The 15,272-nt window shown below is 40.5% G+C and overlaps 1 protein-coding gene across 1 annotated transcript in view; it reads right to left on the bottom strand.

Moving 5' to 3' along the window:
• Window positions 1–15,272, bottom strand: part of SPOCK1 (SPARC (osteonectin), cwcv and kazal like domains proteoglycan 1) — a 265,682-nt gene that overhangs the window by 173,090 nt on the left and 77,320 nt on the right. Inside the window, exon 2 of the mRNA XM_029962976.1 lies at window positions 10,808–10,853. Coding sequence (XP_029818836.1) covers window positions 10,808–10,853 — 46 coding nt within the window. The remainder of the gene's footprint in view (window positions 1–10,807; window positions 10,854–15,272) is intronic.

Genomic DNA, 15,272 nt, shown 5'->3' with positions numbered 1-15,272 from the left:
ATGTTTTGTAGGTAGCAGAACACCAGCTGATAGCAATTTCTCTTTCAAGCCACAGTATACTTAATTTATTTATAGGCATTGGGAAAATGTTACAGCCACAGCCCTGGGTAGGAAAATACACTGCAAGTGCAGCTTTATAAAAAAGCAGCTCAGAAGCAGAAACATAAAGAAAATGAATAATGTTTCCCTAAATATCAAGTCACATTTCTTGCAACAGAATAATGATGAAGGCAGGAGCCAAGTTAGGCAATTAGGAGTGAGAACAACCAAGTACAGCCCATAGCCAGCACACAGCAATGGCTTATTTAGGAGTTCTACTGAGGAAGGATCTAAAGATGAAAAGTAATAACTCGTGATCTTTTATGTCTAAACTATGAGGACCAACATATTTATGTTTCTGATGCTGGGATATATCACCCACATTAAGGTCCTGCTGGTATTTTTCAAATAGACTTGTGCTTTTAGTGGCTTTTCCTTGAACACTTCATGGTTTTACTTGGACACTTCAAGTGGTTTGACCTGTGTAAAACTTGGCAGCTCAAGGGGATGTACAGACAGAGACAACATTTTCTTGCCACGTTGGTAAGAAAAATAAAAAGAAACAAAAAGAGGTGTGATTGCTGGAGTTTTCAGGCTCTATCAGGAATGTCTCATTTTAGCTGACACTCACACAAATGTGAAACCTGAAGGGTTAGAAGAGGCAGCCTTTCCCCTGATCTGCATGCAGGAGGACCAGACAGGCTCAGTATTGCTGGAGATACACCTTTTTTAACCTTGCATTTTTATTTCAGGAAGCCGAGAACGTCCCAAGACTTAAGAATATATATAATTAAGCTCAGGTTTTTAAACACTCAAATTATTGAAGGCACTTGAGCTTACTGAGGTAAGCAAGTGTGGAAGACAGACAGTCAACAATGACAATTTGTGGGATGAGTAAGAGCACTTGGATTTTGGCTGGATGGGCACTGTGACTGTTCACCACAGTGAAGGGCTGCTGAGAAGCTTAAATCTAAAAAGAGCACTGCACTTTGAAAAACTAAATAAAAATATAATGCCTTTGTGAGGGCAGACAATCATTGTGTGACCCTTCTAACACTTGTCTGTCAGGCAAAGGGTAGAAAAGCCAGGAAGGAGGGAGGGAAACACAACATTGGCACCTGCAGGAGAATGGGCATTATGCAGCTCTGCCATTAGTGCCAAGGAGGCAAAGTGGTGATGACTGATCATATGAAAGATGGAAACGTTGCTTACAGAAGAAATACCCAATTGTGGCACCACGAGACAGCTGAATACAGTCTGGATTTTGAGGATAAATACGTCCTTTGGGTTAGAGGGAATTTACTACAACCATAGTGCTGGAGTTGAGAGAAGGATTAACAAATCATGGCTACTGGTTTTCTTTTTGCCAACACTGACTCCTTAGGGAAATTTATGAATGAGAAGCAGACCCATTTTTTTGTTGGAGGCCTGTATTTAACAACATGAAACACAGGGGGTCTTCCCTTTCTGTTTTGCAGACTGCAGCCTGTGGTAGAAACTTTTCACTGGTTTTAAATACAAAAGGTCATTACAAAGGTCCCCACTGAGCAGAGTAACAGGCTGGAGCCTTCACAGCAAAGATACATTTGCTCTTAGAGACTACACGTACCTTCTAATGCATTGTAACCCCCAGCAATTAAAATAAAGGATAAATTCCACAATCACACTGATATATCACATTAAAATAATTACAATAAAGCTTACTTACCCTGCATTAAGGATTGCTGTAATGTGCAATGATCCCTAGGATTGCTGATCTGTACATCCATTTATCACAGGGTTCTGTTTATCTGTTGTTATAGATAAGATGGGAAGGAAGGGACTGATTCAATTGCTCAGCTTCTAAATTAAAGCTATCCCGGGAGCAGAACCTCCTTATATTGCAGATTTTATTCTACTGCTTTGCCTTGTGGGTCGAGTGAACACGATACCTCCAGATTTTGGGTCAGCACTTCACGTGTCTGCATCCCCCTGCTACAGCTGGAGAGGCACTGCAAGGATGCACCAAGACAACAATGCTGCCACTAACCCTCCCAAGACAAAACAGAACAAACCCTCAAACAGGGGCTGCAAGAAGTAAAATCCTGATCTTCAGATCCAGCTTTCCTGTCCCTGCACTTTAAGGAAAGGGAGGTAAAGTCACCAAGCCCTTTAAAGCAAACTGCTGGGCAACAACTGCTAACACAGAGCCAGGTGTCAATGGCCAGACCCATGGAGAGAGTGCAGCCAGGGAATAGATACATTGCAAGCAAAGAATGAGATTAAATCACTAAACAAGTCCTACCAAACTCATTTTCAACTGACTATGCTTAGGGAACTTTCCAGTGCAGAACACCATCAGAATATATCTGAAAACTTCTTTTATTCATCTTGCTGCGGGCTGCTTAGCACCATTTTGGAGTTTAAAGTAACTTTCCAAATGAGCAAGGGCTGCAAAGCTAGAATGCAAACAATCAGATTTGAGCAGAAATAATATGTTTTGTGAGTATGTTTAATATGAAGGAAAAGGAAGGAAAATAGCTGTGGTTCACTCAGGTTTGTGGCAGAAGGAGATTTAATTCCTAAATACACATGCATTGTCACATCTTACCTAATTAATTGAAAAAGAACAGTTAACTGATTTGCATCCAAATCTTTAACCTTAGAATCAGATCATGACCTTTGTTCCTGTCTGGAGAAAAAAAACCAAACCAACCACTACTAACATCAAGTACAGAATCATCCCTGGGAATTCCTCCTGACTCTGTATGAGAAAGCAAGGGAGAGAGGAAAAAGCAGCCAGAGAAAATCAGCTGTTTTTTCGCCAATCCCTGATGAAACTCAGAGGTTTGTGAGCCCTTGACAGCCATGTTTAGTGCCCATATCACAGTTCATGGGCATTACTCCCATCAAAAAAGAACCTGTATTATTCCAAGTGGTGCCAAAACGTCTGTCAAGGCTACTGATTCATTTATTTCCCATTCCTTGCTTTGACTGGAAATTTATTTGAAGAAATGCCTTCTTCAGCATTTCATCTGTGCTTTCAGTGGAATTAAGCTGCTTTCCATTAATCAAAATACAATCACAGTGCTAGAATGGCAGTCCTGGGGAGGATGCTGATTCTACTCCCCTTCTCCATCACTAGATCAGCTGGGCACCTGTCATTATCTGCAAGGCATTTGTCTAACGTGTTTCAGAACTCCTTCAAACACAGTCTCTACATCCTCTTAAAAATATCTTTCCCAACTGCTGCCACTACAAGGAGTAAAATTAATCTCCTTTTTCTGCAGTGTAAAAATAATGCTCCTTGTTGTATCCACAGCCAACAGAGAACAACTCATCCGCCCTGCAGTCGATTTTATTTATTTGAAAACAGGATTTGGGGCTTGCTTTGGTTTGTTGTTGCTGTTTTGTTTTGCTCCTCTCCTTCAGTCTTTCTTCCCAGAGGCCGTTTGCTGCAACTCCAGTCATACCTGTTACTTTTCTCTGGGCACTCTCCAGTACCTGCTACTCAAATCTGGACAATGTGTTCCAGCCAAGGGCTCGCTGGTGCTGCCTAGAGCTGAAGGATTACTCACAGCTACATTTGCCAGGGTGACATTTGCCTTTTCTTTTGCAACAGAATGACATTGTTGACTCATGTTCTATTTGTAATCCATTCTAATCCCCCAGCCTTTTGCTCCAAATTTATTACTGGTGGGTTTTCATCCTGTTTTGTGCAGATGATTGTTCCTACCTAAGGACTTTGCATGTGCCCAGATTAAATTTATCTTTTGTTTTCAGACCATTTCTTAAATTTCTTGAGGTGACTGAGAATTTTATTGCTGTGCTGCATTTAAGAAGAAGACTGATTTCAACATTTATGGTTTAATTAAAATGGTAAATAATGGTAAATAATATTGGACCCAAGACAGATGAGAGACAACCACTACTCAATTTATCTTCCTAGCCTGACATTGAACCATTGATAGCTACTACCAGAGCGTAGTTTTCCAACTGATTTTGTACCCACCTCATAATTATTTCTTTTAGACAATATTTTTTAACTTACTTATAAAGGCAGTAATGGAAACCAATATCAAAAAGTCAAGATATGTGATACTGGAGGCTTAACCCTGACTCTCAACACCTGGAAATGTCACAGAAGAAAATTAGTTTAATTTGATATCCACACCAGCTTTATTCATCACCTTATCTTCTTGTTGTAATCCATTTTAATCCCCCAGCCCGTAACAAATATTTGCTTTAATATTTATCCTAGCATGTTTTCCCCCCTCAAGATTTCAGGTTCAACTCACAGGATATGTTTCCTTCCTTTCCCTAATGCTAAAAGGCAGGTGCACTGCTTCTCCTTTCCCAGTCTTCTCCAACCTCATAAATTTTCAAAGATACTAAAAGTTATCTGTAAAACTATTTCCACCAATTCACTTAAACCATAGATAATTCCAGCTGATTTGCAAACATCTAATTTGCTGGAGCCTGTTCTCTTCCTAATCCAGGACCCCACACTGCAGCTGAAGGTGTGAGCTCTCACTGCCACCCTGGCTCAGCAGAGCTTTTATGCAAGAGCCAAAGCGAAGCCACGTGAAAAGCTTTGGCCTCCTCAGCAGTGCCTTTACCTCAGTGTCTCTCTCCACTGACCCACCATTTTTCTTGATTTTTTTTTTCCTCTTTCTTCTAAACACTTGTTAAAAATTGCTATTCCTACATTCTTGCCCACACACCTGGTCTTGTACTTGGCTTTCTGAGCTGGGGCTGCCACTTGTGTTGCACTTAATTGCACTTTCTGTAAGTCACTCCTTGCCACTGAGAGCCTTGTCATTAGCCAACCTCTTGCCTTTGCATAATTCAGGCTTGTGCCCTCTACACTGAGGAAATGGCAATTATTCTCATTTTTCTGCCTCTAATTTCTGCCTTACCCGTTCTCAATTTACTGAAATCTGGTTTTGAAGTAGCTTGTCTTTATTTTGATGTTGTTCTCTCCCTAAAAGTTCTCCATTATGCATTTTTATGGCCATTGCCACTCTGCCTTCTACTTTTATTCTCTACAGGAGTTCCTTTTTTCCAGCTAGAGTTGAATGACAGTTAATAATCCCCCATTAACTGACAAGCACATAAACATCTTTAAATACTGTTCAAACCACTCTTCTGACTGTTCAGTGATTTAAAGGTCACTGACATGCAGGTGCTATACCATCCAATATTTAAGTCAAATAATACCTCCAAGCTGGAGACTTTGCCCCTGATTGGTCTACCCTTCTTAAATCAGAATACAAACTGGAACAGCTACTTTGGATAATACACTGGGGTCTCTCTTGCAGCAAATCACAGGAAATCAGGAAGGAAGCTTTGCAGGTCCACACACAAATAACTTTCAAAGGTTTAGGTGGGTTACCAAAAATGAACTCCTACATACTAAACTGAGGCAAGGAGAAGGAACCTCTGCTCCCTGAGTGATACCAAAGAGAGCAGGGTTGGGGTTCTGGGACATTCCCTAAAACACACTTATTTCAGTGGAAGCTGGATGAGCACGGGGGAGCAAAAATTTCCCTTTAAAAACCCACATCTGCTTCACAGTCAGTGAAGTAAGAGATATTAAAAGAAAGCCAAGGACCATTATTGACAAAACTAACAAGTGTTCCCCAAGTGCTAATAAAATTCCAGACAAGCCGCCCATCGATCAGCGGCTGCGCCCGGAGCACATCAGCCAGAATGCAATCACAGCCCATCCCTGTCACTCCTCCTGCCATATTTAATGACAAAATTGGTTGCTTACAAGCTTATAAGGAATTGAAGATTACACTGCTGCCATACAGAGGGGACCACGTGCACCTGCTGGGAGGGTGGGAGCAACCACATGTGCTCCAAAGGTGGGAGACATTTCACGTGCAGCATCTCAGCCATTGGGCTTGGGTTGATTCAGTTAGCATGTGCTAAAATTGGACTGATTTACTGAAGATTTGCAAAACATAATTCATGTGAGCTTGTGATACAAATGAGCCTCTAAAACTAATTCAGGCACAGTCAAAAAATAAATTGCAAAATAAGTTATTCAATTGAAATCTGCCATCTGAGGCACAGTAATAGAAAACATTTATTATAAACTAACATATATTTGTGGCTAGAGATGTGTACAGTACTAAACATCTCCCTGTAAGGAATTTATTCAGGCTTTTCTGAAAGAACATCTTAACTGGGCTAACAGAAAATTACATGTTCAAAAATAATTGCAGGTTCTGTGATTTTCATCCTGCTTCACAGGCTTCCCATTATCATTCCTTTTGCTTTGGAAGGCTTATGAATTTGAGGCAAACTTTTTTTCTGCACAGCTGCAGAAGGGCATTTCTGGAGTCTGGATTTAAACACTGGAAAGACACAGGTACAACTGGATGCAGAAGGAGAGGAAGAAGGGATACCAACACATTCATCTCGAGATACGACGCTCTAAATTTGACAAATTCACTTCCACGGGGCTGCTGGGCTGTGAATGTCACAGTGTGCTATGCTGGAGACTGCAATCCACTCAAAAACAGTGTTTCCTCCTCAAAAGAGAGGGTATTTTGCCATTTCAGACTTTTAGTGCTCAAGGGGAATTCTTTGAAATGAGAGTTCATGTCTGTAATTAATGATGATAGTGGAGTCTCCACGAGTGTGTCTGACATTAGAGCCAGTCATTACCAGGCAGATAAAGATTTTCACACAGAACAGCAGAATAAGGATTTTGGATATTTTGAACTTTTTGCATTCCCTCCCTCCCTCAGGGCAGATAATGAAAGCCCTGAGAAGGAACATCCCTGTCCAGATTTCTCAGTTACCAGGGAAGAAGATTTGGAAGAGAGACTGAAAAGAAAGACAAAGGCTGGAAGACAAGAAGGAAAGTTCAGACTATTTCTAATCAGGAGCTGCTTCTCCTGAGAAGTCCAGAAGCTTGAAACATTTGGGATTGCTACCAAAAAAAAAAAATCACAGTCTAAATAGAAGGAGTGAACCATCTTCTCGAACAGAGCATTCCACAGTTCAGTGGATGGTTTTAGGCACAGATTTGGGGAAAAGCTCAACACTACAACACAATCAAGTTTCCCCCTCTCTTACTGCATCATTCTACACCCATGTTGTTAATAATAATGGCAGCTCCATGCTTTAAACATTTTTGGCTTCAGAGGTAATGCATCTCCAATGCAAAGTGCATCCCGGTACTTCCACAGTTCCCATGTCCTGGGTATCCAATGCTTAAAAAAAAGCCCCATGGCAAGGAAATGGGACAGCATTCCCAGCTGTTCCCAGCAGCTTTAAGACTAACAAAATGTGCTCTTATTTGTGTATCCTATCAGAAAAAAAAAACCAAAACACATCTACTTGTCTCTACAAGAATTTACTACAGTTACTGAGGGGTGGTTTTTAGCAGAAATTTTCAGTAGCTTAAAATTCTTTTTTATTTAACAGTTTTCACTTCAAATAATCCACAAAGTCTTAATGAGTTAATTTTTCTGGCAACTCTGAATAGGTGCAGAATATCACACACATACCAAAATCCCTGACTTGAGAACTCTATGCTAAAACTTTTTCCCCTGATTCCCTCTTTTCTTTCTTCAGTGTGGATGAAGAAGACTAGGAAAGTATGCCAAGAACTCTCAAATGACCTTGTAAGAAAAAAAAACCACAACCCTTTGATTCATATTTTAAAATCCTGAGTAACCTGCCCCTTCTACTCTTCTGCTTTCTTGCCTCTGCAGCTCTGGCAGGAGGGAGTTCAATATTGATGACCCACAATCATTTCCAGGCTCACACTCTCCTGCCTTTGCTGCCCAAATGTCTCATTAGCTGGGCCCTGTTGGTAAGGTGCTCACCTTTGTATTGTTTTTTCCTGGGTTAAAGATGAATAAAAAGCTGGGCTGGTAGCTAAGCTCAAAATAAATTCTGATCACTCGAGTGCCCTCGGAGCTGCAGCTGAACCATTTCAAGCCGCCTTTCCTTGGAAAGGTCTGTTATGCAAAGATACCTCGTGTGACTCCCCAGGGGTGGTTTCACTGAAAGCCATGAATGCTTTCTTACAAAACAAGGTATTTCTGTGCTTGAGATACAGGCATTTCCCTGCCCACTGCAAGCAGAAAGCAGACAGCTTCATTCCACTGTTGTTTTTCAATGTGTAATTAAATCATTCAACCTGCTGAATAAAGCTGGCTTTTTGTTAGAAAAGAACATAGAGTTGGTTGGACCCAGCAGACTTCTTTAAAAGATGTAAATTAAGTTCAAACCTAGAAGCAGAACTCTGCTGACTTTCAAAACCTGACTACTGTTGGTTTTTAAATCTGATATTAAACATTGAATTCTCAACTGCCTTGGCACGATCCCTTCTAGCAGGTCCCAGCCTCCTTCAGCTGCTTCTCACCCCTGTCCTCCCTGCTCCTTCAGTGTGGTTCTACAGTCTGTCCCCACGTAAACACTTCACAGTTAGAATATTCAAACAAGGTTTTAAAATCAGAATTGAGAAGTAGATTTCAAACATTTAAACCTGTCCCAAAGAGCGAGTGTTCACACAGGTTACCTTTACCTCAGTGAGACCAGACTCGGATTTCTCATAAACCCCAAAATCTGCTCTCAGTCACCCACTGGAGAAGTTTTTTTCTCTTCAGTCACTAAGAAGAACCTTGGTGCTGTGATGTTAAAATTTGCCTTTGGGGTATCTCTCAACATCACAGTTGTGTGGTGAGAACACAGAGCTGCTGCTGAGTTCACAGGAGCAAGGTGGGGCTCCTCACCACAGGACCTGCACAGGCTCTCTGCATCTCAGAAACCCAAAGGATACAAAATAAAAGCTTTTCTATCTTCAAAAACAGAGAAGAACATAAGGGACATTGAAACACCCTAAAGCCAAAAGGACCAAGATGGGAAAAAATATCAGGGCAGGGAGAACGGAAAAGTAAAAACAGATGAAACAATTGTCTTGCAGCTTGTGCTACATAAAACATCTGGGACAAATTCTTTGGACTATTCTTTTTCTTTGTGTGGAAAATTACAGAAATTAAAGCTCTGGTGGCAAAATTCTGGAAAAGAGAAAGCTTCCCTTCCTTTCTTTACCTCAGTACTGTCTATTTAAATGCCATTCTCTCTCTATATATATGCTCCTATATAGTATATATATATTTACACACATATACATCCTATATGTTTATATAAACTCAGGATTAGTCTTGTCAGCATATGATTCATGAGGCCCAAAGCAGCAACATATGGTTTCTCTTTATTTTTTTGGCTGAAAACACAGACATCAGTGTCTAAAGGCTCACATGCTTTTTGTACATGTAACTAAACTAATCAACAGTTCTGCAATGATTTTTTTTTTTTGGTGGAGTAAGTCTTTTTAAAAAGGTTTGAGTGGCAACTTTTAATGTTTTAATGGGGGTGAATTTTAGCACAGCCAAAAGGGGCGACCTCTGTCAAAAAGAATGATCCACTGGGCACATAAAACCCATTTGCAAGGTTTAAGGGAGGCAAGAGCAGTGCAAGGCTCAGTCTGCATCCTGCCTCCTGACCACAGACTATCCACAGTGTCAGAGAAGTCCTACACTGAGAGAGAAATGATCCTTTTCTTTGCAGAGTGACAGGAATCCTCAGCAGACATATGACTGTTTGTATCCCTTCAAGGTCCCCACGAGTGGCTTTAGATCCTCTGCCCCGATTTGTGGTTTAGCCCCGAGTCAGACACATCTCAGCAACACAACCAACAAGACACTTTTAGAGCACTGTCAGTTCAAAATCTTCCTGCAACACTTGGCCAGGATTTACCTCTTTTGTTTTCCCCCTTGGGAAGACAGAGGGTCACGAGGCCTCTGAAAGCAGCAGGAGCACAAGTTCCATTTCAAGTCAATGGGATTTGTAACCCTAAATCCTTCAAATGCCTTTGAAAAATCTCTGTGGATCTGTGTCTTGACAACAGCAGCAACTTCCCCTTGCCTTTGACACTGAAGTTCCATTTCCATAAAGACAGAGAATCTACACTCTTCAGCTCTAACATGTGTAAGCCCCAGTGACATTCCTGTGAGCACAGGCAATACAAGGAACACGTTTGGCTATGAAATATAGAAATAAAGTGAAATTTTCAGAAGCACCTTCAGAGTCTTCCAATGAGTATTTTCTTCCTAGATACTTCAATGATTTTGAATTTTTTTTCCTGGTATGGCTGTTGTTTCCAGTTCTTTACTGGACACAACAATTAGAGTGTTATTTAATTGCTTTTTTCCCCTGTCATTTGGTGGCTGCCCTGGAAATTGTTGAAGCTACTGCCATAACTTAAAATCTCACCAAGACAAAGTGCAAAATGTCATTTACAGAACCCGCATCTGAAACAGCAGCACATACCCAACACCAATTTTCTTTTGAAAAATTCATACATTACAACTGGCTTCAAAGAATTGGCCCCTTGAGTGTTAGGAAATGCAGTAGTTACATTTATGACATTATTTAGCAAAGTCTTAAACATGAAAGCAAATGGCTGTGAAGATACCTGGTTTAAATTGCCTGTTAAACTAAGGTTCATGGTTATGGAGGATATTTCTGGGCACACATATCACCATTAAATATAAACTGGAATGGGTGGGGATTAAAAAACACGGTGGAAAAACACAGAGATGAGTCAAACCCTTATACATAAACCACCTCAAACTGTGACTAAGATGTATGAATATAACTCTTCACTAAGGCACAGGACAGGCAGAGGAAGAGAGGCATAAACTACATGGGGATATGACAAAACAGTTGAAGACAACCACACAACATGTACTGTCTTTACCTTGATCAAATGGCTTGTTTGGATTCCAGTTTCTGAAATAATCATCCTAAATGGGGATTTAAAAAAGAAAAAAAAAAAGAAAACTCAGATGAAATATAATAATTTTTTTTTTCAGTAAAATTTCACACAACTCAGCCACAAATGATTCAGCTCATCTTTTGATCCCGGCATATTTAGCTCAAATCAGGTAAGTTGTGCTGTGTACTTGGCAAATATTTACCTGAAGGCAAAGTTTCCCCTCCTTCAGAGCACCACCAACCCTAGTCCTGAAGAACTGGGATTCAAGCCCAGTTTTTATCTCTGTTTCAGCACATTCTGTGTATCTTACTTGTGTCCTCTCTGAGAGGACATGATAACAACAGAATAACAGCTTTGAGGGGAGGAGGCACAGAAAATCTCTATAACCCTGTGATATTTTTCTGCATATTAATCTTTGTTTCCTTTTTAATATAGCCAGTATTCTATATTCATTTCCTGAGGGATGCCACTGAAGAGATGTATTCATCAAGCTGGCCAGAACGACACCGAGATTTCTTTCTCCTGCCAGGAGGGGAACTAAAAACCCATCAGTGGCAATAAGGCACTGAAATGATTTCTTCCATCAGGTTTTGTTTACCATTAATCTCCAGCACACTGAATTTCACGAGCTCTCCTGCTATCCACTCAACTCAGCCTGGGAGATTTTGGAGACTTGGAAGTCAGACTTTAAGTGGAAGGAGTGGGGGCTCTCCATGCCCTCAGTGAGCAGCAGGAGATGGAGCCTATGGATAAGCACTACTTTAGGAACTCCATGGACAGCCTGGAAAACCAGGGATGGCTCTCCTGCTCTTTGCCTGCTGGGTTGAATTATTCTGCAGGACAAGCAGGAGGAAATGTGGGGGTTTTTCCCCCCAATATATTCATTGGTATCTATACTGACTTCATGGACAGTGATAATGTCCCACAGTAACACCAAAGACTATTATTCATCATTTATTTCAGATACATCAAAATTATCTCTATTTTTTCTTCCCACCAGAATAGAATCACAGACTTGCCTTTGAATTCCACAGTTTTGTTAATACACAAACCCCTCATGGTTATGCAATGCTTTGTAATTGATGATGATGTACTGCTAAATTCACTGAGCATTAATCACTTTTCAGAATGTGCTTTCAGCTTTTTTAGCAGAATAATTTTTTTCCAGCAACAAAATATTCTTTTTTTTTTTTTTGCCTGCTTACATTTTTTTCCCCAAGTTGTTGCTTTGCTGCTGGGTTTTCAACATCAGAAACTGTTAAATAATTCAACTCCCAAGAAAGATTTCTTATGCTGGTGGCATATGGAGCCAGTTTTGAAATAAGGGTTGGAAAGGGGGTTTATCTCAATTTCAGTGTCAAAGGAATATTTTACGAAAAATGCACCTTCCTCACAAAAATACCTACAAAACACCCATCTCATCTGTAAACCTATTATTCCTCCTCCTTCATGCAGACCTGTTTAGTATTCCTTTTTGAAAATCGAAACTATGTTTATTTTAGAATGTGTCTGAAACCACGGTGAGATAACGTGGAAAACACACAAGGAAAAATAGGGGGGAAAAAAAGCCTGAAAAGTCGGATAGAGAAAACCTTTGAGATTTTCAATATATAAACCCCATTATTATTTATAGGAGTAAATAATGACTATACACACATTAGAGCAGTACAGTTCAAAATAACTTATGCCAGTTGGACAACTTTCCTGGTTTCAGCTGGGATGGAATTAATTTTCCTCTCAGCCAGGATTTAGGATGAGAATCATGGGGAGAACACACTGATGTTTGAGTTGTTGCTGAGTAGTGATTTCTCCAAGCCAAGGATTTCTCCAAGCCAAGGACTTTTTGGTTTTCCATGTTTCTTGAGGGAGGAGCTGCACAAGGAGCTGGGAGGGAGCATGGCCAGGACAAGTGATCCAAACTGGCCAAGGGATATTCCACACCTGAGAGCTTCATTCCCAGTATGGAAATGGGTGAGTTGGCCAAGGAGGGGATGATCAGAGCTGGGGATAACTGTATGGTCTTTCTTGGGGTTTATTCCTCCTTTTTTGTCATAGTCCTTTTAGTTACCATTATTATTGTATTTTAATTATTAAATGTTCTTATGTCGACTGATGGGTTTTACCTCTGTTTTGTCCCCAGTCCTCCTCCCTGTCCCACCCAGGTGAGCAGGGAGGGCTGAGGGGGTGTGAGTGAGCAGCTGGGTGCTATTTAGGGCTGGGATTAAACCACAACAACCCAAAATCCAGCACTGGAGTTTCACTTCAGCATCAACACCAGCAAGCCCTGAAGCTGAGCGGCTCTGGCACCAGAAAGGTCCAATTCCCCCTGGGGACAGGGCTGAGCAGAAAACCTGTGTCACATTTAAATCCACACCTAAAGCTCTGCCTTAGAAGCAGGCAGGGCTCTGTGCCAGCACTCTGGAAGGTGCCCAGATTTATAACATTATCCTGAAGTGACTTTTGTTAGAAGGAGGAACTTAGAGCTCCATCATTTCACTGGGGCTTATTCCAACACCAAAGCAGGATGTAGTACAGTAACACACATAGCACTGACTCCAGGGGGGTGTAATTCAAAATATATACATGTTGATATATCTATAAAAATACAATCAGCTTGATTAAAGAGATTTAACGTTCCCATTCAATAAAACACCTTCCTGACAGAAAGAAATCTGTACATTTCTGAGCTCTCTACTGGGACAGATACAAAGGTGCTTCAAATCCCTCATGCCTTCTGTAATTTTCATATTAACATGCTAATTAATGTTAACACATTAATAATTAACATGTATCAACACACTTCATTTATAGCAATATGAACAATAGATCATAAGAGTTTAAAGTGTAATATGAATTATGTTGTTAATACTTTTATTAACTCTATGGATAGTTACAAGTTAAAACATGAAAAACCTACCTCAACTTCCTGACCACGGAAGCATTACAAATGAGAAAAGAAAAAAAAAAAGAATGAAATAAAGCAATATAAAATTATGTTAACATTCATCAATTTTCTCCTTGGTGGTCTTTTAAACATGAAATCACTTATTCCAGATGACCTTCACCCACAAATGAAATAGTTTTCTCTCTTTCTTTTCTGCCCTTTCCACCTGTGCTGCCATGACCCAGGTTTTATCTGTGCACTATTAGCCAAATGCCATTCTATTAGCACATTTCTTTCTCTTAGAGCACAAAAAGAAATGGCCCTTTTGTTTCCTTTTGGCTGACAAAACCACCAGAAAGTGGTTTTCCACACACTCATCTCTACATACCTGATACAAGAGAGATGTAATTTAATTTTTTTCCTAGCTGACTTTAAAAACTATTTATTTGATGGACTTTGAAGGGAAGGCAAAGCCAGGCATGGATCCACTTCAATACAACAGGTGACAGCAACTGAGAAATATTTCTGATGAGCAAATATTTAAATATATCTTTTCTCCCCGCATGGAATTCACACTTTGAAGGTTTTGCCTACGGTTCAGTGACTGCATATGACTGAGTCAATCTTTTAATTAACTGAAGGGACTCTGCACACCTAAAATCATGCATGAAAAGAGAAGAATTGATACAGCAAGCCAAGCCTGGGGCTGACTCCCTCAGCTCAACTCAGTGCCACAGAAAAGTGGAGTGTTGGCTTGGCCTCCATGAGTCCACTCCTCATGGACTCAGCCTCACACCACAGGTTAAATATCCAACTTCCCCTCTCAGGAACAGAAATCTGACTCCTGCAAACTGTTCCCAACCCCAGTTTTGAGGAAATCCAGAGGTCTGTTCTCAGCAGCAGGGGTAGGGTGAGGTGAGGTTCTCTCCTGCCCCCTCAGAAAGTCTCCTGCTCACCTGCAGTAGGCAAGGCTGGGGCTGGGAAGGGAGAACCTGAAAGGTTCCTCCCCCAGGGAACAGCTCACCTGTGACACCCACCACACTAATTCAGCTCCAAAATCTGAGACAGGAGCTGCATTTTTCAGCTCTGCCTCCGTTCATGACTTTGCATCATGGAACCCTACTTCTAGATTTTACCCTCAGGAAATTTAGCTGAGAAATCAGCTGTGATCATAACAAATGAAAAAAAAATATATAAAAGCAAATATAAATTGCTAGACTTGGGCCTCAGTTCTTTATTGCATTTTTATTATTTTGATCTAAGCAGTCAAGAGATTAGAGGAAATGCATTTTGAAGTGATATAAATCTGTTTTGCCACGTCATGCATAATAAATGGTTGCTTCTTAACAAGAACAAAATATTCTTTTGTCATTCAATACACAGGTGTCAAATCCAGCAAACTTAGATTGATGTGCCATCAGCAAAGTCAATCAAGAGAATAATCATATCTTAAACTAAGTATGCAAAGGGCATACTAAAAAGAGCCAGTTTAAAAGCTCAGAAAAAGTTTGTAACAGTCAGAACTCTCAAAGACCTCATTGATCAGAGCCCACAGGTGCATCA

The sequence above is a fragment of the Manacus vitellinus genome, unplaced genomic scaffold (genome assembly GCF_001715985.3).
Source record: "Manacus vitellinus isolate BGI_N305 unplaced genomic scaffold, ASM171598v3 scaffold_51_pilon, whole genome shotgun sequence".
NCBI classification, from domain to species: domain Eukaryota; kingdom Metazoa; phylum Chordata; class Aves; order Passeriformes; family Pipridae; genus Manacus; species Manacus vitellinus.
Note: the sequence above shows the minus strand (reverse complement) of the source record. Positions and strands in the feature narration are given on the sequence as shown.